Source organism: Macadamia integrifolia, unplaced genomic scaffold (genome assembly GCF_013358625.1).
Source record: "Macadamia integrifolia cultivar HAES 741 unplaced genomic scaffold, SCU_Mint_v3 scaffold900, whole genome shotgun sequence".
Lineage (NCBI taxonomy): Eukaryota > Viridiplantae > Streptophyta > Magnoliopsida > Proteales > Proteaceae > Macadamia > Macadamia integrifolia.
Window position 1 is genome coordinate 27,390 of NW_024870575.1, and position 23,895 is coordinate 51,284.

The 23,895-nt window shown below is 40.4% G+C and overlaps 1 protein-coding gene across 2 annotated transcripts in view; it reads left to right on the top strand.

Annotated features, from left to right (window-relative positions):
- Window positions 1–2,825: 2,825 nt before the first annotated feature.
- LOC122070391 (peroxisomal membrane protein 13) overlaps window positions 2,826–23,895 on the top strand; it is a 41,983-nt gene continuing 20,913 nt past the window's right edge. Inside the window, exons 1-3 of one of the 2 annotated variants that reach the window (XM_042634533.1) lie at window positions 2,826–2,982; window positions 9,113–9,343; window positions 9,425–9,732. In XM_042634533.1, the coding sequence (XP_042490467.1) occupies window positions 2,958–2,982; window positions 9,113–9,343; window positions 9,425–9,732 (564 nt within the window). In that variant the 5' untranslated portion in view covers window positions 2,826–2,957. The remainder of the gene's footprint in view (window positions 2,983–9,112; window positions 9,344–9,424; window positions 9,733–23,895) is intronic. The other variant, XM_042634534.1, reaches the window with a different exon arrangement.

The window sequence follows — 23,895 nt, forward strand, 5'->3', positions numbered from 1 at the left end:
ACGTGCTTACTCTTTAATCTTCTACAAGTTATTGTGGTCATGAATGTAATATCTTTGTTTTCTGGAAATATACTAATATAGGGAGATTGCTGCAACCTGGACCTCAAATAGATACAAACTCACCCTTTTTTAATCTATGGGCTAATATTGATGATGGATCATGTCCTATCGATTCAGACAACAACACATGGCATTCTTGGCAGACCTTTCTTCCAAGTTCCGACTTATATCACTATATCATGACATGATTCTTAACTCTTTTTTTTTTTTAGCATATAAATCAAACCACTAGACTGTAGGAGTTACTCTCCTTGTAATGATAAAGGGAAAAAAAGGGTTGGTGGTCACTTTGAACTATTTCTATAGAGATGTTTGTTTGATGTCCTTTTGGGAATGAAGGCATTGGCAAGTTATTGAACATAATTGTGTTGATATGTTCAATAACTTGCTAATGTCAATGGACGCTTCATGTAAATAATGATTTTTTTAGCTTGATTTGCACATTAGTGATTTACTGTTGCCAATGATTTTTTCCTTTTAGATGCAACCAACTCCTTAATAATAGGAAACCTCAAATGCTTAAACTGCTTTCCATCATAGTACCATAATTAGAAAACAGCTCAAACTTACAACTTACAAAAATAAATGTAGTTCATAATTGGTATTTATGTTTTCGTTAATTACTATCTATTACTAGGACTACCACATTGTGTATCAAGACAGACTCAATCGCATAGAATTTTTTGGAATTCTACTATCTATTACTAGGAATAATCGACTGCATTAAAACCTTAAAACAAATCATCTCTAAAATGATGGTTCCATTAAATCTCCTTTAAAAAGTCTTAAGGAAAAAAAAAAAAAAAAAAACCTCAAAAAAATGTAGAAATGATTAATTAAGGCCATCAATTTGGTACATTTTCCTAACCCTTTAATGTATATGTTTTTTTCCATTTGAAAAAAGTGTTGTAGAACCATTAATACTCTTGACCAAAATTAACACTTTGCTATATGAATGTGCAAACACGAAAACTAACCCTCCAGCGGTAATATTTTTGCCTTGTATACCATACCATGACTTCTAATCAAAAACTAATTTTCTGTCATTACATGAAAGTCAAAGACAACATGGGAAACACATTTTTTTAATTTGTGCATCCTTACTTGACCATATCATTATCTCAAATATGCTCTAAAACTATTGCTTATAAAGGATGAGCAAATTTTTACCAAAAAAAAAAAAAAGGATGAGCAAAGATATTGAGGAAAAAATTGTTTACAATAATAATGAGAACAAGATTATAACATTTATATTTGTAAGAGTTGTTAGACACTTGGAAAATAATTTAAATTACAGACTACAAGAAATAAGTGAAAATACAAGAACAAACATTTCTTGTCCATACAAAAACACACATTAAAAAATATGTTTTGCTACACATGCATTTTTACTATATATACATATATGGTTTGGTCTTATCTTTTTAATCTAATTAAATAGATTAATCTTTGTGAGACTTGATTGTGATCGATGTGGCAGGAGATGGGATCAACTCTTGAGGATCAAAGCAGGATTGCAGAAGGGATACAAAGAACAAGAGATATTGACATGTTCTACGGTGATGCAGTGGGGATGTCTTAGAACACTATTTGATATTTATCTCCGTTTCTTCCATATTCAAACCTTGAACATAATAATAATAATAAAAAAAAAAAAAATAATAATAATAATGAAATCTCTTATGTATGCCTTAAGTAGGAAAGCTAAGAATTATAGATTAAGATCTCAAAGGTTTAACCAAGACATTGGCATTGTAGCTAATCTTCTTTTGTAATTTAAGTTTTTTCTTGTTAAAAAAAAAAAAAAAAAAAAAAAAAAAAAAAGGTAAAGAAAAAAAAAAGAAAAAAGTGAGGATATCGCTATCTAGTCGTGTAGCCTTAGCACCAACTCGAATACTAATGAGAGTGTATGCAAGGGCATCAACATGGGTGGAGTTTGGTGATTTTATAGGTGGTAGAATAGTTTTTCCACACCCTTCTCTGTCTAGGCATAGGGTCAGGTAGTGTTCTTCCCCCTACCAAAAAAATAAAAAAATAAAATAAAATAAAAGGAGGTTTATAGCGGAGAAGTATATCATAGAGAATATAATCAACAATCATTCAATAAATAAATAAAAAATACAATTAACAATCATAATTTGATTTATTCTACACATAGAATGGGATAATCCAACACATAGAATCTCATTGATGGTCAATTCACGATGCAAAAAAAACTTTTGCCATAATATAATAGGATTTTCTTATTGACACCCTCAAAGTGTCAAATAATTTATAACTTTACATATTTTTGTCTATATAATATAAAATCTTTAAATAAAGATAATAATATTATTTCACATGTGTATTTAAAAAATGATAATAATAATGACTTCTTAATTATATTTTAGTTTAAAAATTATTTTAAAAACCTTTTTTTATTATACTCATATCAAAGAAGACGTCAAATTCTAAATACACCCCACTCCCTAACATAATACATCTAACATGCAATTAGTTGAAAATTCTAATTTGTTTGATTTCATCAAATACCATTGGAAGGTATTGCATGCCTATTAATCTGTGTATTAAGCCACAGTCCAAAAACATACCGAAACGGCAAAACCTTACTCCACGTATTCTGAAAAATCTGAATTATCCCCATATTCTCAAATACTTGACGTCAGTGACGTCATCAACTCCAAATTGGCTCCACGTGTCGAGAGGGCAAAATCGTGATTTAGACAATAATTAAGCGACTCAGAGAGACACATATGATTAAGTTAGGATGCTATAAACGCGGCATTCTTTGTCTTTTTCAATCCATATTCTTCTTTCTACTGCCGTCCTCTTTGAGAGGAGGAGGAAGAAAGTGAGGAACAGTTCCTCGCTTTTCATGTCGCTTATCTGCGATCGCTATGGAACCCAAATCGCAACAGGGAGGTACGCTCAAGCTTTATTTATTAATTTTTAATTTCTAAATTTGTTTGATTGATTGATATCTCTCAATCATGCACCGATTGATTCCATGACGTATTGTATTCTTTGCTATTTCGATTTCGATTTCGTTTTGTTTTCTAATATCCTCGTTTCTATTGATTTAAGGGTTTATATTCTGTAATGGGCTTGATTAGGTCTTGTTGGATGAGAATTTAGCGTTTTTACAGATTACGTAATTCTCTGAAATTTTTAAGAACGCTATTCTGGGTTATCGAAAGAAGTTTTAGAAGCAGTTTGTGGTTTGGATTGCTTATGTTTCTGAAATATAATTGGGGGGGGGGTCGGAATTCACGAATTGGACTATCTTGGGAAGTTTGTATGAGAATATAGGATTTAGATTTCTTATCTTTCCGAAAGTTTTTGAGGAATATGGGGTAGTGAAATTCACGAGTAGAGCAACTCGTGGTATCTCATCTTTTGGTTCTCTCATTTTTGTTTTGATGATCTTAACAAGCAATTCAACCAGAAAAAAAAAAGGATCTTAATGAGTAATTTGGTAGTGTGTGAAGGTTTTTTGGTGGGTTATGTCTGGGAATGAGACCTGGGATTTTTCATTGCTTGGTTTTGTCTGATCTTTCAATGGTTGTGAAAATTTGGGTTCTTTATTTACACATGCTTTCCTGGTTTAGAAAGCATTGATTCTTCCCCCAGTCTTATTTTCATTGTAGATTGTACTTTTTTGTGCTTTTGTTAATCGAATTGATTGTAGTATTTGGGCTTGCTTCTGATGTAGATATAAGATAGCAGATGTAGGGATTTGGGAATAACTTGTGATAGAGCACTATTTTATTTTAGGGAAGTAGATACGTAGGTTTATTTAGTTTGTTTTTTCTGAAGTAAATGAATTGAATTTGAAGAAGGGTTTACCTGCTGGCTACCAATCATATGCTTTCTCCTCCTCCCTCTCTCTTTGCTCGATTCCAGAATTCATCCTTCGGGTATGGTCCTCCTCTCTTTTATTCTTCTTTTCTCTTTGTTCACTCTATTTACTGCTTCCCTGTTTCAACATTGGTTTTGGGAACCCATGGAAATTTATGGAACTATCTGGTATTTAGACCATTTTGATTTGAAACTTTGGAGTTAACCTCAGAACCTTAGGTCCACGCAACAACCTAAGATCTTATCCTCCCAAATCATCTCTATTGTGAGAACTGCAACCTGCAACTACACTGTTCTGAGTCCTCCTGCCAAAGTTTAGTTTAGCAACTTGACCTCACTCAATAATTGATTAATAAGCCTGAGTATTACTTCCATTCAAGAGGCTTATGAGTGCAGAAACCCCCCCTTAAAATTTCACATCGATCGAACCCCTTCAGAGAGAGTTCTCTCAATCTGAAGAAGCCCTAGTCTGCTGCTCCTTCTATTGTAAGGCTGAAGAAGCCTAGAGTTGTTAATTACAACTATGACCCTCTTCTTCTGGTTTTACCAAAAGGCATTTAGTGCTGAACCTTGCTTATATTTTAATCCCTTTTCAATTTAAATCCCAGAATAGCCGACTTCCTCAATTTAAATTACTGTTTTTCCCTAGACTCCTTAATCCTTTTCCAAAGGGTCTTAGTTGTGCTATGAATTTATAGAATTTCCAATCAACCATTAAAATGAGTTATTTATTAGTCCTATGGGCCCATAGTGACCTATAATGGTGCTTATTGAACCCTGTGGTCGGATAAGTTTCTGTGGGGAACATTGAGTAGGGCTTTAACAAAAAAATTATCATGAAATCCTTGTCAGGATTTAAATTTGGTTGGGTCGGGCAGGGGCCCCAAGCATCAGAATGAATTAAAGCAAAAGGAACAATAGTTTTATTATCAGAAAGAGGATGAACATTCCGAGTTTGTTTTGCTAAAACACATGCATCACAAATAAACTGATCCATAATACAATGTCTAACTAACGCTTGAAATAATCTTAATAAAGTGCCCCATGGGGGATGACCCAGATAACGATGCCAACCCAAAAGCTCAGAGAGTGCCAAATCAGATGAAGTGTGTAGGTCCTGTGAGGGACCAGTGTCCATATAATAGAGACCAGCACTCATCCTACCATTACCAATCGTTGCCTTTGTTACCAAGTTTTGAAACACAATGCGTAGGAAAGAAAGTGACTTTACAATTCAGATCCCACCAATAGACAATAAATTAGTAGAAAACTGAGGAACATATAACACAAAGGATAATGACAATAAAGGAGAGCACTAAGGCAAAAGGGAACCATCAGCAACACGAACTTTGGTATTACCTGAAGAGGGACAATAGGTAGAAAAAAGGTGTGAAAACCAGTCATGTGATCAGTAGCCCCAAAGTCAATTATCCAAGATTGGGAGGCAACAGATGCACTATGACCACATAGTATAGTACCTGATTGGTTGAGTGAGAGGCAATGATTGTTGGTAGTGAGGAGGCAGCAGCAACAATGGATGATCCCATCTGAGTTAGCATACAATGAAGCATGGCCATTTCATCAGTAGAAAAAGAGGATCTAGCAGTAGTGGGCCATCAGAATTCGCTGTAGTCTTAGGCTGATTTGCCTAAGTGTTCTTCCACAACCCTGATTTCGCCCACGAGAGTTGGCGGGACATCCATGGAGTTTTTAACAGGTCTCCTTGCCACAATAGTCACATTTGACAACCGGTTTATTAGGAGAGGATGAAGTAGCAGTATGGGGACCTGTACCAGTAGCAAAAACCAGAGTAGATCAATCCTGAGAAATAGGCTGTAGCATCTAAGATGAATGTTGTTCCTCAACTAAATTATGAAATAGGCCTCCTCAAAGGTAGGTGTCGGATGACGATTGAGCACATTAGCCCTAATATGATCATATTCTACATTGTGACCTGTTAGAAAATCATAAATGCGAAGCTCCTTATGCTTCTTAAACCCAACAACATCAGTCTCACAAACAGGTTGATAGGTCTCATGGTAATCAATCTCATTTCCACATACCTTACAGATCAGAGTAATATTAAGCCACAGAAAGCTCCTTCTGAGTAGCCTGATGGACCTTTTTTTTCAGTTCAAAACATTGGGCATGTTTGCCCACATGGGAATAAGTGGCCTTAGCAGCCTTCTAGATCTTAACAACAGATTCAAGTAATAGATATGTCTGAGTAATAGAAGGATACATAGACTTAATAAGGGAGGACATTACCATCCAATTAGCAATTTCCCATTTGTCCTGAGTAGAACCAGCAGTAATAAGGCGTACCGAATCACCTGTGAGAAATCTGGATAATCATAACCAACAATCGACAGGTAGTAAGACCGAGACCAGATCTGATAATTTCTCCCATCCAACTTGATGGTGCTAGTAGGGAAGAAAGAGTAGTCATGATTAGAGGAACGGCCTCCTCCTTCCTGAGTAATTGTTGTCCCAGAATCTTCTAACGCCATGGGTGCAGATTCAAAAATCAATCACGAGAAGAACCACCAATCCAGAACTAAACAAGTAAAGGGATTTGGGTCAATGACAGAGCCACAAGGGAAACCAACATTCCAAATCTAAACAATCATATGGATCTGAATCATGAGCAAAACCATGTAAAAGGCCTTGGTGGGAGAATACTCACCACCAAGGGAGAGATCCTAACATAGTAAAAGTCTCCCCCTTACAGAGAAACTGTGGGACGGAAGTAGAGAGATGAGAGGTGGTGGGATAGGCTTTTGATTTAGGGTTTGGGTAGAAAAGGGGTTAGCGTATGGAGGTTTAGGAAGGGTTAGGTTTTGATTTAGGGTTTGGGTTGATTAGGGTTTAACACATGGAGGTTTAGGATGGGAATGGGAGGTTTATTGCTAAAAGGAGGAGAAAAGGGGTAGCCATAGTTGTCAAGGCTTCGCCTTGGCATCCAGGTGGTTTTCCTAGGGCCTAGGGGACTGTTGCCTTATTATACTGTATGCCGCCTTATATTTTTTGCTCATATTTATGTTAGATACCATTTAAGTAAATGTTTTTATATTTTTTTTTTATTTCATTTACTTAGGATATTATTCATAAATGAGCAAATACCCCCCATTTGAATCTAATAAAAATAGTTTAAAAAATAAATTCCAAAAGGATAAAAAGTTAACCCCCCGGTCCAAGAACAAAAATTGGATTTTTGGTTGTACGGTAATTTTCAACTTTCGAATGCTAAGGTTTTTCTCAATTCTGAAAATTTTATAAATCTTATCATGGTAGAACATTGCTAAATATCAAAAGTCCGGTAAAATAATCTTTTGTTTGATGTCAATAAAATTATTTCCATTCAGATGATTTAACAGCATTATCACATTTTAAAATAAGTCTGACTGGAACATAACTTTATCATAACAACCCAGATTTAAACAATCTTAGGCTTGTTGGAAAGCTAGTTTTGTGTTATACCTAATACAAAAAGTCTCATCTAAAAATAAAATCATTTGACTAATAAAACTTATTATAGAAGAAGAGCATTTCTCTAAATGTCAATAAGTCATGTTTATTTTTTATGATTTGATGTAAGTGTGACTATGTTGATTTGTATGACTTGATGTTGCTTAATGCTGATTGGTTTTTTTATGTTATAGGGTATATATTATAACATACAAAATAACTATAGAAAATAGGGAAAATAAAAAGTAACACATGGGCGATTTGATCGCCATGGCAACGCCATAGCAAGCGATTCACTGCCACATCGATTAGCCACCCCTCCACCGCCTTGGATCACTATGACGCCGTGACAACTATGGGGGTAGCGCAGGTTTAGGGTTAGGTTTTAGGTTGGCGGTGGAGCTGTTGGTAGGGTTAGGTTTAGGTTTGGGAGAAGAAGGGTGTTGCGTAGGTTTAGGTATAGGTTTAGGTTTAGGTTTAGGTTTAGGTTTAGTTGGGACTTGCGATAGGAGGAATGGGAGGTTTATCGCAAAAAAGGAGGGAGAAAAGTGGTAGTGCAGGTTTAGGGTTAGGTTTTAGGTTGGCGGTCGAGTTTTTGGATAGGGTTAGGTTTAGGTTAGGGAGAAGAAGGGTGTAGTGCAAGTTTAGGTTTAGGTTTAGGTTTATGGTGTTGCACATGTTTAGGTTGGTGGAGATCGTAAAGGAATAAAAATAAGATGATGGAGTGGATTTGGGTTTGGGGTTTGGGGTTTGGTGATCAGACCTGCTCTGATACCATTAAGAATTGGGGAATTAGGACTTGTGCATTAATGAGCACAATCCTCTATTTATAATAAAATAAAACCCCAAAAGGGCTTAAGGGTCCGTTTGGATATAACCCCTAAAACCCATTATTACAATAATCCATTATTCAACAGAGATGTATACTGAGGTGCTACATACCTTGCTCCAATGGCTCAAGAGAATTTTCTCCCTAGAATGTTAGTTCTAGTATTGCTGCCATTTTTTTCCTACTGGTACTAGGAGTGGCCCATGTACCCTACCCTAATCTGAACTTAAAATTATGAGAAATTTTGCAGGATAGTAGCATCCATCTTAGTTGTCAAGGCTTTGCCTAGGTGTCCGGCTGCGTTGATTGCTGATGTTGCCTTGCATCTGGACCACCTCTAATGCCTTGGGCTGCCTAGATGCCATGACAAATATGGTATCCATTGAATTGGGTACTTGACCTGAGTTTCAGGTCCTTCCGACCATTCTGTTTTGAGTTACAAATTCTCTCATTTTAATCTTTAAATCTGAATTTGCCTAATTATTCTTCTATTATTGGAGATCCTGTGGTTGCAAATCTTACTCTAGTTCTAGCTTGGGTTAAGATTTTCCATTACTATGTGCAGGTTTTTTAGGTTCTTTAGACTTACTGCTTCCACAAGATGATTTTGATCATTATGTAGTTGAGGCTTCATGTATGGCTTTGAAATTTGAATAGAGCTGGTTGGAGGGTAATGATCCATGTAGCCAACCCCATTTAATTGGGATAAGGATGAGTTATTGAGTTGAGTTGTAGTTGAGGCTTCTGTAATTAATGATGATTGCGATGATGACAACTGTTATTATTATTTGCTCGAGAAGTTTCACAAGATTAACGTTAATCATTCTCTTATTTTGCTGGATTTGATATTTTCCGTTACTGCTTTTAATGGGTGGATCTGGAATTATGCCTTTGCAGCTAACGGTCCCCCACCAAAACCTTGGGAGCGAGCTGGGCCCTCATCTGGTCCTGCACCTTTTAAACCCCCGTCACCTGGTAGCACAAGTGATGTAGTTGAGGCTTCAGGGACTGCAAAACTTGGAGAAGTTGTTTCAACTGCTGATAGGAATGCTGCTGTACAGAGAAACAGTCTTGGTCGGCCTGTACCCACCAGGCCCTGGGAACAGAACTATGGAAGCAGTTATGGAGGTGGTTCTTCACCTTTTCTTTTGGCAACTCATTTTTTTTTTGTTTGTCCTATGGATCTTATGATTTCTCCAATTGTTCCAGGTTATAACTCGGGCTTAAATTATAACACAGGCTATGGATCTGGAACGTATGGTTCATATGGTGGAATGGGTGGTGGAGCATATGGTGGTGGATTGTATGGAAATTCTATGTATAGAGGGGGTTATGGTGGATCTGGAATGTATGGTGGATCTGGTATGTATGGTGGGGGAATGTACAATGGTGGTTTGGGAGGCCCTATGGGTGGTTATGGAATGGGCATGGGAGGTCCTTATGGTGATCAAGATCCAAATAATCCATTTGGGGCTCCTTCATCACCACCAGGCTTTTGGATTTCTTTCCTTAGGGTGGTAAGACAAATCTTTCTTTGGCCCGTAGCTATTCCCGATCTTTTTTATCACGTTTCTGTTTTTGCATTAACTTGATATGTTTTAAATTGTATGATATGATGAAGTTTCAAAGAAATTTTACATATTTTATTCAAGTTGCCTTTGACCCATCATTTGTTTTCCAGTCTTGTTTCCTACAATAGATGTATGTACTCAATGTCTATGATATGGTCATCTGTTAAACCTGTGCTAAATACTGTAGGTTCTTGGTTTATGGTTATGTTTTGCAGTTCTGCCATGTAATTCATTTCTTGCTCTGTGAGATTGACCTATTCATTGGGTGGTTGTGATTGTGATTTGTGATCCAATTAGTAGTCGATCAGTCTTTGACAAAAGGCATTCTTGTAGATTTTATGTTTACTTCCCTCAGTTCTCCAGATGAATTTGTTATTTGTATACTGGCGCATGGTCCACATCAATATCCTGTGCATTTCTCCCTTAAGAGTTAGAATGAAAATGTTTTCAACCCGCTCTTTAAAATTCAAAATAGATGTACCCTCATGGATGTCAGCAATAACTTGTTTTGATTCTGCATATTGATCATTTTGAACTAAAAGAGAACTCATTGGTGGAATATTCACATTTTGTAATTTCCTGACCCTTCACTTATGCTTTTCCAAATGAATTTATGTACATATATGATTCTATAGTGTAGTGATGACACAAGAGGTGATGCAGCAGCACTCCGATGGATCGACCCAAGCCTGCTCCAAAACCCGGACCAAGACCCAGATCCAATTTGGGTTCCAAGTTCCTAATTTGGATTCCAAGTTTAATAGAATATTTAGGATTTTATTTTTATTTGAGAATATTTGTTTCCTATTTGAGTCCTTAGTTTCTTTATTTTGTTAGCTTAGGGGTAGGAGATTTTATTTCTATCTTAGTTTTTTTATTTTAATTAGAAGGTTTTTAATTTTATTTTATTATATATTGGACATGTAATTGATGGGAAGAACAGTTAATCAATGATGAATTGATTTTGAGAAACCTGCGTGGTATCCTCCTTCCCCCCCCCTTCCTCTGTGAGAAACTCCTCTTCCCTGCTATCTCTCTTTTCTCTCTCTTCTTCTTTTCTTCTTCTTCCCCCTTCTTCTAGCCGACCTCTCCCTGCCTTCTTCTTTTCTGATCCTCGCTGTTTCTCCTTCAACTTCTTTTCTCTTCCTCTTCCTATTTCTCTTTCATGCTCTGTTCCTGAGTGACCTAACAGCCCCACATAAGTTGATCGATCTCCTTGGGAAGCAAGTGGTTCCCCCTGAGATTTCGACCGAAGGAGTCCCATTCTTGGGCGACCCAAAACCCCTAGGTATTCAGTTCATAAACCCTTTTCCTGGTGGAGCGACAGATAACTGCAAGTAGAACTAACTCTGCTGCTTCCGCCAGCAAGATTCCAACATCCCTGTTGTGAGAAACTGGATCTGCAACTCAGGTTGTCTGAAACTATCTCCCAGTTCTGATCAAAGGGTTAAACACTCTTTGTTGAATGATTTTTTGCAACAAATTCTGGCGGGAATTCATTGGAATAGAGGAATCGATTCCCCATCTGGCCTCATTGAAGTATCTTAAGGTGAGCTATTCATTCCCGCAGTGGTTTGGTTTTCCGCTTCTGGTTTCCAATCTCTCCCTTGAATCGTGGCTTGAAACCCTCAGTTTTGACTCTTATAATCATTGCCCTCCAAATGTGAGAGGTCTCCTTTTGTCCTTTAACCATCATTAATTCCCATTTAATCTACTACCCCTCTCACCCTTGGTAATTACTAGTTGCCATTATATCTTGTTCCCTTCCTAATTTACCCTTGAACCATAAACCACCACAATGCCTGCTATGTCCTCTTTCCTGTGCTCATCTATGTAAACCTTGGGAACGCTAGTTTATTACCATATTGCCATTACTGGTTACTTTGCCTTCATAAGGTGCTTGACTTTACCAGTAAGTACCCTAGTTTTGGACGGCTTTCATGAATTCAGCCAATTGCTCTGATTCCAAGATGATGTAGGGGGTTCCTCAGTGACTAGGTTTCCTACAAGGTTAACTAACTAGGTAGGGCAAACTCAAGGGACTTGGGTTGGATAGGATAAAGGAAGCTCCGCAAACAAGATTACATGCAAAATAAAATAAGACTAATGAACAAAAGTAACAAAGAACAATAATAATCTAGGAAGAAAAACACACGAACTCACTCAAGTGTCAAGGGGGAACATGGGGTAGGGAACATAGCTGCAAACAAAATTAGGTTATGACACTAGCCCATTAAGTACCAAAGATAGATAAAGATACCATATTATATGTTCCAAAATCAGTTATATTTGTGATGAGAAAAATCAGCAATATCTAAGGTAAACAGTGGTGCAAATAAGGTTAAAACAATGGGTTAAAAAATGGGAGGGTTTTAATGGAAGTTAATGGAGTAAATAATGAGGGGATAATGGGGGAATGGGAAGGTTCATTCTATACTTACTTGCTGCCTAGGTCTAAGAATAAAGGAAACAACCCAGATTTGAAGATGGTGTCCAGCAGCAGTCCGTTTATTGAAAGGAGACCAGCAGCAGCCCAGGCGATGATCTATCCACGTAGCATGACCTTCGGTTGTTGCAAACAGTGGCTGCAATGGTACAGCGGTAGCAACAGAGAATAATAGCAGCAGCAGAGAGCAGCCGGCAGCAGCAGAAGGTAAACAACAGCAGCAACAGAGTGTAGCAACAGTCCAACATCAAAGGGAGATCAGTAGCAGCAGTTCAAGCATCAAAGGGGAGATTGGCAGTAGTCATGTTAGTAACAGGAATAGGTACGGTGAACAATAGAGGAGTGGGAGAGGGAGGGAGGCGAGAAAAGAGATGACCAATAGAGAGAAAAGAGAAAAAGGAGAGAAAGAAAGAGGGAGGCTGAGAGAGAGAATCGTAAGAGAGGGGGGCGACAATTCTTCATTCAAATTCATTAACTAAATTAAGATGGCCAATGGCCTTACACATAAATAGAGAAATAGTTACTAAAAAAAAAGAAAAGGTTAATCCTAGAAATATAATCTTAGAGAAGTTTCTAAAAAACACAAATAGGAAATAAAACAGTTTCCTACTTAATTCAAATACTTAAATAAATAAGATACTATGAGGTAAATTGCTAAAATAACAAAACCATCAGTGGGGCCCACGAAATCTGGGCGATTGGAGAGAGAGAGAAAGAGACCAACGATAGTCTCTTTCCTCATTCTCACAGTAAAGTTCGACCAGCAGTCTTCCTTCTTCTTTCTTCTAATCCTTCAACCACAAAGAAGGTTGGGTCTTCTTCTTCCTTCGGCTGTATACCTTGATGTCTCCATCAACTCTCCCAGGCTTAGAAGAATTCACCTCCGGTGAATTAAAGCTCATGTAATATTCAAGCAGGTCTGGGTTGAGTTGTTGGATTTCTTGCATTGTGATCCAGGTGTTGTCAATTTCCGGACGTCTACGCCACTTGACCAAGAACTCTTTAGAACCTCCAGTGTGTGGACACAATCTTCTCATCAAGGATTTTCTCAACTTCTTCAGTGCTTCTCATGACCATAGGCACAGGTGGGGGGAAGTGGTCAGTTTGGTCCAGTAGTCTCATCAATGGTGAAGGGGAAGTCTTCAAAGTCATCAGGATAGAAATGAGTAATGGTAGAGGTACCATGGTATGGGACAAGATCTTCAACTTTGAAAATATTACTGATTTCCATACTAGCTAGCAGATCAAGAACATACGCACTGGCACCTATCCTCTTGAGTACTTTGAACTGACCTGTGCTATGAGCATGCAACTTGCTTGCTTTTCCCCTAACAAAGCATTGCGGTTTAATTCTAACCATCACCATATCGCCCTCTTGAAACTCTTGTAGCCTTCTGTGCACATCTGCCTTCGTCTTATATTGCTCGTTGCTCAGTGCTATCTGTCTTCTTATACTTGCATGCAAATCATATATATGCTGAGCAAAAGACTTGGCTGATTGAGAGGTCCTGGAACTAGAGACGATTGGGATAAGGTCTATGGGTGCCCGGGGCTGGTATCTTGAACAGATCTCAAAGGGGGACAGACCAGTGGTACGGTTCTTAGAGCTGTTGTATGCAAACTCGGGCTGGTTAAGGACTCGATCCCAACTAGTAAGGTGTTCTCCTATAAGGCAACGCAATAAATTCCTTAAGCTCCTATTGACAACCTCGGTTTGGCCATCTTTCTGAGGGTGGAAAGGGGAGGAGAAGTAGAGCTTCGTGCCCATCATCCGCAATAGGGTCCTCCAAAAATGACTGGTGAACTTAACATCCCTATCGGACACTATGGTGAGGGGGCAACCCATGGTACTTGACAACCTCATTAAAGAAAAGTTTGGCTGCTATAGATGCATCTGAGGTTTTACAGCATGGGATGAAATGGGCCATCTTCGAGAAGCGATCTACAACGACATAAACAGAATCATGGCCTCTCGAAGTTTTTGGTAGACCAAACACGAAGTCCATGCTAAGGTCTTGCCAAGGGAAATGGGGAATGGGGAATGGGGAACGGGTAGAGGAGTGTACAAACCCGTGTTCTGCTTTTGTTGTTTGGCAGTCTGGTATGTCCTACATTGACTCACAATTCTAGCAACATCCCTCTTCAGTCCTGGCCAAAAGAATCGGTCCTCAACGAGGGTGATGGTCTTATCTCGACCGAAATGGCCAGTGACTCCCCAGCATGCAATTCCCAGATCAAGAAATCTCAGAGTGAGGTCCTGGGAATGCACAACTTGCTTCCTTTAAAAAGGAAGCCCTCCCTAAGTAGGTAGTCCGAGCGGTTGATCGGGTTGCCTTCACTCAAGGAAGTGAACGGCTCACTAAAATCAGGACAGGTGGGGTATTGGTCCTTGACTTGCTCAAACCCTACAACCTCTACACTCATTGCCTGGAGTAACACACTAGCCCGACTCCTAGCATTGGTGCGACTGAGGAACATGTTCACCCGGCTTAGTGCATCTGCAGCAGTATTTTCGACACCAAGTCTGTGCTTGAGTACGAAAGTGTACTCTTGGAGAAACTCAACCCACTTGGCATATCTCTGGTTAAGTTTCTTTTGGGCACTCAGGTATCTCAGAGCCTGGTGGTCTAAAAATAGCACGAATTCTTGCGGTAAAAGTTAATGTCACCAATAACACAATGATTAGACAACCGTATAGAATTCCTTGTCGTATGTGGAATATCGTTGCCTAGCTTCATTAAGTTTCTCACTAAAATAGGCAACAGGGTGGCCCTCTTGTCCTAAGACACCACCTATTCCAATATTAGATGCATTGCAATTCACTTCGAAGACCTTAGAGAAATCCGGGAGGCGTAGGACTGGAGCTTCAGTCATAAGCTTTTTAATCTCATTAAAGGCCTTTGTAGCACTCTTAGTCCATTTAAACTCCTTTTTCATGCAATCGGTGAGAGGAGACATAATGGAACTAAACCAGTAAATAAACCTCCTGTAGAAAGTGGCTAAGCCATGAAAACTTTGTAATTTATGGACATTAGTTGGCTCAGGCCACTCTACAATTGCTCTCACTTTCTCAGGGTCAGCAGATACTCCTTGAGTTGACACAACAAATTCTAGGAAGATGACTTGATCACTTATGAAGGTGCACTTCTTGAGGTTGACATAGAGATTCTCCTGTAAGAGCACATGAAAAACCTTCTGTAAGTGATCCAAGTGGGAAGACGGGGTTTTACTATAGATGAGGATGTCATCAAAGTAAACCACTAGGAACTTGCCAATGAATGGTTGAAGCACTTGATTCATTATCCTCATGAAGGTGCTAGGTGCATTTGACAAGCCAAAAGGCATGACTAACCGCTCAAAAAAGCCATCCTTCGTCTTGAAGACTGTCTTCCACTCATCTCCAGGCCTAACCCTAATTTGGTGGTACCCGCTCTTGAGATCAATCTTCGAAAAGATCGAAGAGTTGGCGATCATATCCAATATGTCATCAAGTCTAGGGATAGGGAACCTATACTTGATGGTGATCTTATTGATGGCCCTACTATCAATACACATACGCCAGGTGCCATCTTTCTTTGGTGTGAGCAAGGCAGGTGCAGCACATGGGCTAAGGCTTTCCCTAATAAATCCCTTCTGTAACAGTTCATCCATTTTTCGTTTGAGTTTGGCGTGTTCTTTGGGATTCATTCGGTAATGGGGTAAGTTCGGGAGAGAGGATCCTGGAACTAAGTCAATAGTGTGTTGGATGTCACGCATAAGCGGTAACTCATCATGTAGTTCCTCAGGGAATAACCTCTTGAATTTCTTCAACAAGGGTTGTACTTCAATAGGAGACTTAGTGAATAAGCATGACCTATCGGTATTACTCTGTATGGCAACTAGAGCATAAATCACCCTTGACTCTTGACATTTTCTTTCAAATTGTTGTTGATTTAAAATGTTGGGCGTTTTGGTGGGGTGTGTTTGGATGTACTTCCCTTGTGCTCTGGAACCCGAACTTCCTTAGGGGCACTGAGGGTCAGCTTAATTTTCTTCCCTTTGAACTCAAAGACATAAGTGTTAGACTTCCCATAATTGGTGATATCCCGGTCATATAACCAGGGTCTACCTAGGATGATGTGGGCAACATCCATCTCTAAGACATCACACCACACTCTATCCTCATATCCTGCAAAGTATAGGGGAATTAGATACCTCAGATTAACGGGAATGGTGGATTGATCTACCTAGGCAACCTTGTCAGGCTTGGGGTGGGGTTCAGGTTTGAGGCCCATTCGAGCAACAACGCTCTTGACGACCATATTTATGCAACTCCCGCTGTTTATGGCGACATGATAGTTCTTGCCCTGATGACGTGTAAGTGATGAAAATATTAGTTCGCCGCCAATCATCGCTACTCCTAGGGGTTGAGACCATGCATTTCACAATTCCGAGCTTGAGGTTACTGGCCTCCTCGGTGTCCTCATCAGACATGGTCTCATTTGGTCTCTCCCACATAAAGATTCCTAGTGGGACACTCTCTGGAGAAGTGACCAAACCCACGACACTTGAAGCACTGTTGTTGCCCACTACTCTTGGGTGCCTCTCCCAGAATTCCTTTACTCTTGTTATCAAATTGACGCTGTGGTGTAGCAGGGTTTTTGGGAATCCAGTTGAGCCTTGGGGTGGTTTTCTAAATTGGGACTCCCCCGGCTTGGAAGCTCTTCCTCTGAGAATAAGTTCTCATGGAGGATTCCACCTCAAGGGCTATCCTGAAGGCCTGTGGAACGTCTCACACCAGGTGGGGTGCCATACGAGACTGAATTTCGGAGTTGAGCCCTGTAAGGAATCTAGATAGTTTCTGCTCAACATCCTCCCGAATATGGCTTCTAATTTTTAATTCATTGAACTTGCTCATGTATTTGGTCACAGTCAACTTTCCTTGCTTCAAGTTATTCATTTCATTCAACAACTGGAGCCTATAAGTGATAGGCAAAAATTCCCTCTTGAGCCTCTCTTGCATTTCTACCCAGGTGTTGATTGGCTTAAGTCCTAGGTGGTCCTCTTGGTACTCTAGGTCTGTCCAGAAGTCCTGGGCAGCTCTAATAAGCTTGAACTTAGCAAATCTGTAGCGGACTTCCTCTGGCATATCGTAGAAATCGAAGTACCTATCCATCTGTTTGATCCAATCCAGAAGGATCCTAGCATCAATCTGACCATCATAGGTACGTGCATCTACCTTAGTCATCCGTCTAACATCAAAGCCCCTATCATGATGCTCATAACTCTCATCATCTCCATACTGGGTTTAGCGTCTTGGCGGTGGGCCTCAACCCTTACCTCGACTCCTACCATACCCTAGGTCTTGGAAGTTATCCCCTATCTGGTCATAATCATCAGTTTGGTTATTCTCATTTACTTCCTCAAGGTTAGGGCCTCTATCCCTAGGTTCAGTGCCAGTTGTGTTACGACCTTGCCGTCCATCAGGGTTTTGGGCACTTGTCTCGAGGGCAGCCAACTTATCGGTAAGGGTTTGGAGATGGGTAGCTTGTGTCTCCTGTATAGCTTGGCTAGCTTGAAGGGTAGCCTGGACGGCTTTCATGAATTCATCCAATTGCTCAGGTTGGGTGGAGGTGCTAACAACTCAAGCATAGGGGAGCAAAGGAAAGAGGACATAAGTTGATCGATCTCATTTGTGAAGCCCCACCATCCGATTCCGATCAAAGTCATATCATTTGTTGATGACCATTAGAAGATCATGACCGTTGATCCTAAGGTGCGCTGGATCTTTACCCCATTGGAGCCATTGATTGAGGATGCTGATTGAGTGGTGTTAATTCTCTCCTTCTATAAAACTCCTGGATGAGTTTTTCTAAACAACAGGGGAGTTGATGCAGCAGCACTTCAATGGATCGATCCAAACCTGCTCCAAAACCCGGACCAAGACCTAGATCCAATTTGGGTTCCAAGATACTAATTTGGATTCCAAGTTTAATAGAATATTTAGGATTTTATTTTTATTTGAGAATATTTGTTTCCTATTTGAGTCCTTAGTTGTTTCTTGATTTCATTAGCTTAGGGGTAGGAGATTTTATTTCTATCTTAGTTTTTTATTTTAATTAGAAGGTTTTTAATTTTATTTTATTATATATTGGACATGTAATTGATGGGAAGAACAGTTAATTAATGATGAATTGATTTTGAGAAACCTTCGTGGTATCCTCCCCCCCCCCCCCTTCCTCTGTGAGAAACCCCTCTTCCCTGCGATCTCTCTTTTCTCTCTTCTTCTTCTTCTTCTTCTTCTTCTTCTTCTTCTTCTCCCTTCTTCTTCTAGCCGACCTCTCCCTGCCTTCTTCTTTTCTGATCCTCGCTGTTTCTCCTTCAACTTCTTTTCTCTTCCTCTTCCTATTTCTCTTTCATGCTCTGTTCCTGAGTGACCTAACAGCCCCACATAAGTTGATCGATCTCCTTGGGAAGCAAGTGGTTCCTCCTGAGATTTCGACCGAAGGAGTCCCATTCTTGGGCGACCCAAAACCCCTAGGTATTCAGTTCATAAACCCTTTTCCTGGTGGAGCGACAGATAACTGCAAGTAGAACTAACTCTGCTGCTTCCGCCAGCAAGATTCCAACATCCCTGTTGTGAGAAACTGGATCTGCAACTCAGGTTGTCTGAAACTATCTCCCAGTTCTGATCAAAGGGTTAAACACTCTTTGTTGAATGATTTTTTGCAACAAATTCTGGCGGGAATTCATTGGAATAGAGGAATCGATTCCCCATCTGGCCTCATTGAAGTATCTTAAGGTGAGCTATTCATTCCTGCAGTGGTTTGGTTTTCCGCTTCTGGTTTCCAATCTCTCCCTTGAATCGTGGCTTGAAACCCTCAGTCTAGATTCTTATAATCATTGCCCTCCAAATGTGAGAGGTCTCCTTTTGTCCTTTAACCATCATTAATTCCCATTTAATCTACTACCCCTCTCACCCTTGGTAATTACTAGTTGCCATTATATCTTGTTCCCTTCCTAATTTACCCTTGAACTATAAACCACAATACCTGCTATGTCCTCGTTCCTTTGCTCATCTATGTAAACCTTGGGAACCCTAGTTTATTACCATATTGCCATTACTGGTTACTTTGCCTTCACAAGGTGCTTGACTGCTATTGAAATTACAAAATTGCCATTATGTTCCAAGTTTCAAGTTATTACACTTTTGCCATTCCATTTAATTACCAAGTTACCATTGTTCCTAGTCTTTAGTTCCTAAGTGTTTAAGTGGGTCCACTTTCAATCGGCTTGGTTTTCTTGGGGCCCACCGGCCCCATCAATAGGTCTATCATCGTTGGACTGACATGATCCAATATGGAAACCCACACTGAGACAAACCGGTCACAAAGCGTGTTTTGGGTCCAAAGGGGTTGGTGAGGTTTTATCCATCTCCATTGCTAACAACCTCTCCCCAATGCTCTTTTGACTTTCCCATAACCGTTGGAACTTCTCCATTACCGTAACTATCAGATCAAGGGGATCTGGAAGCCTTGCTGGATTGTTCTCTGACATGCTCTGATACTACTTAATTTAGTACTATAATTGATAATTAAAACAGTACCAAAACAAGATCTTTTCACAGAAAATAAAATCCAGATCAATAGAAATCATATTAAACAAAATCAGATGGCCATTTTGGGCTGAAACTCAAATCGAATCTATCAAAACAGTAGTAGAATAGCTGCTGCAAATTAAAGATCAATCTAATGAACAGATCTAAAATTTGGGACCAATCCTTGTTGACCTAGGAGAAGGGCAAATTAGTAATTTGACTAATCAAAATAAACTTCGGAAATCAGAGCTAAGCTGTCCAATCAATTTTGTTTATTGGTTATAAATCTCAGCCGAAATAGGTGATAAATCAGAATTCGATTTAGCTTAATAATGGACAGATTACCAGTCGAGAGCAGAATTGGGAAACTCAGCATATGTCCAGATCAGGAGGTCTGATCTGGGAAGAATTCTGATCAAGTTCTTCTTTAGGGTTGAGGGATAACTGCTCAAAATCTGGATAGATTCTAATGTCTGGATTGCTTAATCTGAAATATGAAGCATGTGATCTTCTAGAAGCAAAGGTTCTAGTTGCAGGAATTTCCAGGTTAGAACTTACTTGTTAATAGCAATTAGAACTAGGAAGAATCAGAAATCCAGTAGTATATCAGCAGCTTTCAGAACAAGAACAACAGAAAATGACACCTGGGTTTCACTGCAAGGTGGTTCAATTGGATGAAACACCAATCTCCTTGATCAAACACCAAGGGCTTCTTGATCAAACACGAGATCTTCAAACATGAACAGGCAAGCAAAAGATGCAATTTTTTTTTACTAAAATTATGTACATTGCTGGCCTCATTTAGCTGATTGGAGGGCAAGGATCCATGATTTAGCTGAGATTTTCCTGTCTCGCTGGTGTTGTGCTTCTTTCTTTCTTTTTTGGATGGGTAATAAAATGTATTAAAAAAGAAAAGGGTAGGGAGATTACAACCCCGACGGGAACATACAAACCCTCAAAAGGATTCCCAAAGCATGGGCTAACAAAGAGGCATGAAGCCCATGCAACTCAGAAAATCTAGAGCCCACATGGGCTAAGAGACAAGTCAATAAGCCCACACAACTCAGAACTTCACAGCCCACAAGGGCAAAGAAATGGCCAAGAAACCCATTACAAAGAAGAAGGGCAACCCGGTCAATTTCAAATAGGGTTCCACCAAACCCTGAACAATTTATCTTCACACTTTTACTTCCAGCCGCCAAGATGAGAATCTGATCACTACCAGCAAGAAGCCAGCCAAGGCGGAGGGGCGCCGGCCTTGCGGAAGGCCACGGCCAAGCGGGCAGCGGGCCTAGCGGAGGTGACAGTCGCCGAAGAGTGGCGCAGGCCTTGCAGAGGGCAACGACGAAGCGACTGTCTGCCAAGCATGGCCAGCAGCCCGCAGCCATGGTGGTGGCTGGCCAAGCGGGCTGCTGGCCATGCCCAGAAGTGTTGGCGGTGATAACAATTCGATCTGGAAGGGGCATGGAGACCCGGCTAGAACAACAAGGCTTGAGCAGCCACTCCTGGTCTCACCGCAACAGATAACATCCGAATAGCAGCATCTCTCACACCAAATCAGAGCAGTGGCCAGATTTGAGCAGCAGCTTGGGCGGCGGCTTAGAGCCGCACCAGAAACCCGAACAGAAACATCTCTCATGCTAGATCAGAGCAGCATCTAAGTCTGCGCCTCTCACACTTGACACAGAACAGCGGCCAGATCTGAGCAGCAGCTTGGGTGGTGGCTCTAAGTCGCACCAGACACAGAGAAACAGCTCAGGTCTCAACAGATCAGAAATTTGACGGACGTTAGCAGGGGGTACGCAACCTCGTGATCGTGCGGGACGGTGGAGGAAGGAGAGGAGATAGGGTGAGAGGAAGAGGGTGAAGAAGAAAAGAAATAAGAATGGAAGAGGAAGAAGATGGAAGGTGAGAGGGAAAGGATGAGTGAAAGAGAAGGGAAAGGGAGGGGGAGGGGGAGGGGGAGTGGGAGTGAGCAGCCCGGCCTTACTGCTTCCAAGTGGCGGCCAAACTTAGGAAACTCCTTGCTTAGGGTTTGGGTTGGAGAGAGGGTTGAGAGTGTTTCCTAGGGTGGATAGTATTGAATTACATAAATGTTCACCTTTTACTATATTTCTACCTTCTTTTCTCTTACTTTCATTTCTCCTTTCTGTTTTTGCACGGAACCATGTAGCCGATCCCATGAAGTTGGAATAAGACTGAGTTTTGTTGTTGTTTCTTCTGGCTCCCTTACAAAGAAAAGGAAAGGCCTAACCCAATCCAATTACTAACTAATAAGGTAACCTATATTGACTAGGAAACTGGTATAATAAAGGAAATCAACTCAAAAAATCATAGTTAAACTTTAAGTCCTAACATGCCTTTGACTTAAGTTTAATGTGAAGGGGGCCAGCCTTAGAGAAAATCATGATATCATCTATGTGTCAATCTTTGAAAGTCTTTTTGGTCTCTGTATCAATCTTCTCAAGTCTAGTCTCTTCCTCTTTGGAGTCTCTGATGCCACTCAAGCCCACATCATTGGGATCACTAGTTTCTTCATCGATTCCTTGCCAGTCAAGTACTTGCTTTCCTTTGATTTCTTTTAGGCTCTCTACCCATTATTGTTCCCTAATGCTTGATCTCTTGAGAAAGAGGCTCCCAACTCTAGAAAGGCAAGCATCTTTCCTATGCTGGTCGCTTTACCCTCATTAGATTAGTTCTCCAATCCGTGTCCCTACTAGTCGAGCATTTATGTTCTCTCTGCTTCTATCATTAAGTCTATTGAAGGTCTCTTCTGCTCCTTCCACTGGAAAGGTACGGACTCCTCCAAATTTCTCTATCCTCTTAGTTGGGAGAAAATTTGCCTCCCCAAATCTGAAGGAGGCCTGGGCTTAAAAAGAATCAAAGAGGTCAACTCTGTTGGTGTTCTCAAGCTTATTTGGAAAACTGCCTCCAAACATAATAGCATTTGGGTCGATTGGGTCCTTTCCTCCCCCCTCAGTCATAATTCTCTTTGGACTACCCCAATCCCCTCTGATGCCTCTTGGATCTGGAGGAAGATCCTTTGTCTCAGGCTCATTGCCCTCAAGGCCATATCCTTCTCCATTGGCAATGGTCGGATGGACCACTGGCACCCCTCGGGTATCTTATCTTCCTTAGTTACCTCCAGAACCACCTATTCTTCTGGTCTTCACAAATCCGCCTTTGTTGCCTCCATCATCTCTCTCAATGGATGGTCCCCTCTTTCCTCCCCCCCCTCTAGCTGATCTCTGGTCCTCTCTTCCTCCCCTCCCCTGGCCACCGTGAAAGGGAAGACAAATGTATTTGGTTGGCCTCCTTCAATGGGATATTCTCCTTTGCCTCCGCTTGGTCCTTTGTTAGATCCTCTGGTCCTGTGGTCCCTTAGCGTAAAACCATCTGGTTTAAGGGCCATATTCCCGTCATAGCTTCATAGCTTGGCGGACTATCTCTAACTGCCTCCCTATATAGTCCTTCCATCTACCGTCACATCCATGTCCCCCCTCTTGCTACCTTTGTCTTAAGACTCTTAACAACATTGAGGACACTAATCACCTCTTCTTCTCCTGTCCTTTTTCATCCTTTGTTTGTAAGAATGTCCTCTTTAGATGTTGGCCATCTGGAAGACATTCCCCCATTTGACAGGGAATGGATTTGGATCATCATGGCTTTTGCCGGATTCTCCATTTGCAACATTATTGGTAAGCTTGCTTTTTTGCAACCATCTCCCACATCGGATGGAGCGTAATATCTATAGATGGTCCTCCGATTCTCACTCTGTGGATAAGATTTGGAAAACCATCTTCTTCGATGTTACCTCTAAGATAAGATCTCCCTGTCATTACCCTATCCCTGATACTCCTAGGAATAGACATATCATTGCTTCCTGGAGTCTGTCGGTTGACATTATCTCCGATATCTTCCCCCCACCCCTTGTTATATCCCCTTTGATTCCTCGTAGCTGCCCTTTTAGGGTGCTCCTATTTTGCTGGTTTTCTTCTTGGATTGGCTTGCCTCCTTTGTAGGCTTGTGCCCTCCCCTCCCACCCCCTTTTTTCCCTTGTATATTCTTCCTCTCACTTGGAAATGAA